Source organism: Vulpes lagopus, chromosome X (assembly GCF_018345385.1).
Source record: "Vulpes lagopus strain Blue_001 chromosome X, ASM1834538v1, whole genome shotgun sequence".
Classification (NCBI taxonomy): Eukaryota; Metazoa; Chordata; class Mammalia; order Carnivora; family Canidae; genus Vulpes; species Vulpes lagopus.
The window spans coordinates 119,278,004-119,282,641 of record NC_054848.1 but is presented as its reverse complement, the minus strand read 5'-3'; the positions used below and the strand labels follow the sequence as shown (position 1 = coordinate 119,282,641).

At 33.8% G+C, this 4,638-nt stretch overlaps 1 protein-coding gene across 1 annotated transcript; it reads right to left on the bottom strand.

Moving 5' to 3' along the window:
• Window positions 1–3,164: 3,164 nt before the first annotated feature.
• Window positions 3,165–3,686, bottom strand: LOC121483083 (60S ribosomal protein L19-like). Its single transcript, XM_041741313.1, has one exon. The coding sequence runs from the start codon at window positions 3,661–3,663 to the stop codon at window positions 3,190–3,192; it is 474 nt and encodes a 157-aa protein (XP_041597247.1). The 5' UTR covers window positions 3,664–3,686; the 3' UTR covers window positions 3,165–3,189.
• Window positions 3,687–4,638: the final 952 nt, after the last annotated feature.

Here is a 4,638-nt window from a genome sequence, read left to right as displayed (position 1 = left end):
AATGCTTTGTTTGGGATTTTTTTTCATCTATAGCTATGAGGGACATAAGCCTATAATTTTTCTTTCTTATAGCGTTCTTGTCAGATTTTTGTATCAATGTTTTTCTAGTCCCATAAAATAAGTTATAAAATGGTGCCTCTGTTTTTAGTCTTTAGAAGAATTTGTATAAGATTCGTATAAGATTGGTGTTGCTCCGTTCTTTTTCTAAAATTATAAAATACACATATAAAATTGACCTTTTTAACTATTTAGAGTCTACAATTCAGTGACATTTAGAATTTTCACAATTTTGTATAACCATCCATCACTCTAGTTTCAGAACATTTTTATCACCACAACATAGCCACTAGTCAGTCCCTCTCCGTTAATTTATACCCTCAGCTCCCAGCAAACAAAATCTTTCTGTCTCTATAGATGTGTCTATTCTAGACATTTAATGTAAACAGAATCATACAATATGTGGCCTTTCATGGCTATCTTTTTTAGTATAATGTTTTCAAGTTTCATTCATGTTGCAGTGCGTACTAGTACTTCATTCCTTTTTATGGTTTAATAATATTCCACTGTATGGACATATCACTTTTGTTTATCCATTCATCTGTTGATGAACATTAAGTTTTTTTCCACTTGTTGGCCATGAATAATACTGCTATTAGCATTTATGTACAACTTTTTGTATGAAAATCTGTTCTTAATTATTTGGAGGCATATACACCAGAGTGGAATTGTTGGGGTCATATGATAATTCTATGTTTAACTTCTTGAGGAACTGCCAAACTATTTACCAAAATGTTCACAACATATTGAATTTCCACAAGCAATATGTTAGGATTCCAATTTCTACATATTCTCACTAGTGCTTGTTATTTTGAGATTTTTGGAATATAGCCAGTTTAATGGATATACAGTGGCTTTGGTTTGCATTTCCCTAATGACGGATTTTGAACATATTTTCATGTGCTTTTGGTCGTATATCTTCTTTGGGAAAAGGTATTTTCAAACCCTCTAGCCATTTTTCATAGTATTATTTTTGTTGTTGATTTTTAATAGTTTATATGTGTTCTTTGCAAGTATTTTTTTACCATCCTGTAGATTATATTTTCAGCACCTTGACAGAGTCTTTTCATGAACAAAATTTGAACTTTTATGAAGTACAACATATCTATTTTTTCTTTTGTTGTTTTGCTTTTAAAATCATCTAAAAACCATTGCCAAATCAAAAAATCATAAATATATGCCCCTATGTGTTCTCCTAAGAGTTTCATAGTTTTACCCATTGCATTTAAGTCTTTCATCCATTTTGAGTTGATCTTTGTATATGGTGTGAGGTAGAATTCCACTTTATTCTTTTGCATGTGGTTATCCTAGCATTATTTGTTGACAAGATTATTATTCTCTCCACTAAATTAGTCTTGGAACCATTGCTGGAAATAAATTGAGCATATGCATGCATATTTCTTTCTAGACTCCCAGTTCTAGTCCATTCATCTATATATCTATCCTTATGCCCATACCAGACTGTTTTGAAGTAACTTTTCAAAATAAGAACAGTAAGTCCTCCAACTGTTCTTTTTCTCAATATTGCTTTGGTATTCAGGGTCCCTTGCAATTTCATATGAATTTTAGGATCAACTTTTCCATTCTGCAAAAAAGACCATTAGAATTTTGTATTGAATCTATAGATTACCTTGGGGAGTATTGCCATCTTAGCAATATTAAGTTTTCAAATCCATGAACCTGAGATTTATTTCCATTTATTTAGATCATCTTTAATTTCTGCCAATAGCATTTTATACTTTTTAGTATACAAATTTTGTACCTCTGTGTTTAAATTCACTATTTTATCTTTATGCTATTGTAAATGGAATTTTATTATTTTTTGAAATTGTATTTCTTAAGTTACATTTTTAGATTGTTTGTTAATGTGTAGAAATACAGCTTATTTTTACAAGTTTATCTGGTACCCCGCAACTTTGAAGATTTGACATATTAGCTCTAATAGCTCTCTTTGTGAATTTTCAAAGATATTCTATATATGGGATCATATCATCTGTGAATAGTTTTCAATCTTTCATTATCATTTGGATGGCTCTCATTTCTTTTTCTTTCCATATTGCTCTGACTAGGACTTTTTTTTTTTTTTGACTAGGACTTTTACTACAATGTTGCATTGCAGTGGTGATTGTTGGCATCTTTGTCCTTTTCCTGACCTTAGAGGAAAAGCCTTCAGTCTTTTATTATTGAGCGTATTATCTTTTAGGCTTTCATAAATGCCCTTTATCATGTTAAGAATGTTTCCTTCTACTCCTAATTTATATCTTTATTATGAAAAGTTATTGGATTTTGTCAAATGCTATTTCAGCATCAATTGAGATAATCATTTTCCCTCTTTATTTTATGCATATAGTGTATTGCATTAATTGAGGCTTGTATGTTGAACTATACTTGGTCATTGTGTATAATCATTTTTATATGTTCCTGGATTCAGTTTACTAGCATTTTTTAAGGAATTTGCATCTGCATTCATAAGGCATATTGACCTGTAATTTTCTTGTAGTGTCATTATTTGGTTTTGGTATTAGGCTAATGCTGCCTTCACAGGATAAGTTAAAAAGCATTTCATCCTCTTCTATTTTTGGAGAGAGATTGGGAAAGATTTATTTTAGTCCTTCTTATTTTTTTTAAAAAAGATTCTGTTTATTCACTCATGAGAGACACAAAGCTAGAGAGGTAGAGACATAGGCGGAGGGAGAAGAAGGCTTCATGTAGGGATCCCAATATGGGACTCGATCCTGGGACTCCGGGATCACACCCTGAGCCAAAGGCAGATGCTTAACCACTGAGCTACCCAGGTGTCCCTGATTTTAATTCTTCTCTAAGTGTTTGAAGAATTCCTCATATTTCCGTTTTTTATTGGATAATTTAATTCATGTATATTAAGAAGGACTCACTTCTGCCATTTTGTTATTTTTCTTTTTTCTTTTTTTTTGACAGGCAGATAAAGGTTTGTTTCATTGAATAACTGATCTGATTCATGCTGAAGCCACTATGTACAGACAAGAGAGAGGGAGTTTTGTTTCTTGGTCTCTTCCTCCTTGGAAAGAGTCTTGATGATTTCCTCCTTCTTGGCCTGGAGCCGTCTTCACGGCGCTTGCGGGCTTCCTTGGTCTTAGATCTGCGGGCCTCAGCCTAGTCAGCCACAAGCTTCTTGCGAGCCTTGTCTGCCTTCAGCTTGTGGATGTGTTCCATGAGAATCCTCTTGTTCTTGAACACGTTACCCTTCACTTTCAGGTACAGGCTATGATACATGTGGCGGTCAATCTTCTTAGATTCACGGTATCTTCTGAGCAGCCTGCATAGAATTCTCATCCTCCTCATCCACGTTACCTTCTCAGGCATTCGAGCATTGGCAGTACCTTTTCTCTTACCAATGCCCATATGCCTGCCCTTCCGGCGAGCCAGAGTGTTTTTTCGGCACCGAGCTCGGGAATAGACAGTCACAGGCTTCCGGATTATCAGCCCATCTTTGATCAGTTTTCGTATCTGCTGACGGGAGTTTGCATTGGCGATTTCATTGGTCTCATTGGGGTCCAACCAGACCTTCTTTTTGCCACAGCGGAGGACGCTGGAGGCAAGCCTCTTCTGAAGCCTGAGCATACTCATGGCTGCCACCGCAGCGCCGAAAGGAAAAGTGTTATTTGTTTTCTATAAGTCTTATATCTTTTCTTTTGTTTATCAACTTCTTCATTACTATTTCTCTAATTCCTCCAAAACACTGCAAATGTGCTGAATTGGCTTTATTTCCTATTGTGTGTATATTTAAAGATTATTCTTGGTGGCTACAATTAATATTATAAATTTATAACAATCTAGTTTGAATTGAAAGCAAATTAGCTTCAATAACACACAAAAACTATGTGCCTATATAGCTCAATGCCCTCTTTATACTGTTATAATCACAAATTATGTCTGTACATTGTGTGCCAAGTAACATAGATTAAGCTTCTTTTATGCGTTTGCTTTTTATACAGGAGAAGATGATCCACAAATCAAATATACAAGAATCTGTGATGCCTCATATAATATATATTTATTTATAAAATACAGAAATATTATAAAAAATATAAATATATAAGAAATATATTTTATATAAAATATCTAAATAAATATATATATAAAAATATTTATGAATATATACATATTTACCTTAACTACAGTTCTTTGTGTTTTCATATGGCTTTGAGTAACCATATAGATTCCTTTTATTTCAACCTGAAGGATTCCCTTTAATACTTCTTATAGGTCAGGACTACTAGAGACAAATTCTCAGTTTTCTCTTTTTTCTTTTTTAATCTGGAAATGTAATAATTTATCCTTCATTTTTTTAAAAATTTCTTTTTATTGGACTTCAATTTGCCAACATATAACATAACACCCAATGCTCATCCCATCATGTGCCCCCCTCAGTACCTGTCACCCAGTCACCCCAACCCCCCACCCACCTCCCTTTCCACCACCCCTTGTTCGTTTCCCAGACTTAGGAGTCTCTCATGTTCTGTCTCCCTCTCTGATATTTCCCACTCATTTTCGCTCCTTTCCCTTTTATTACCTTTCACTATTTTTTATATTCCCCAAATG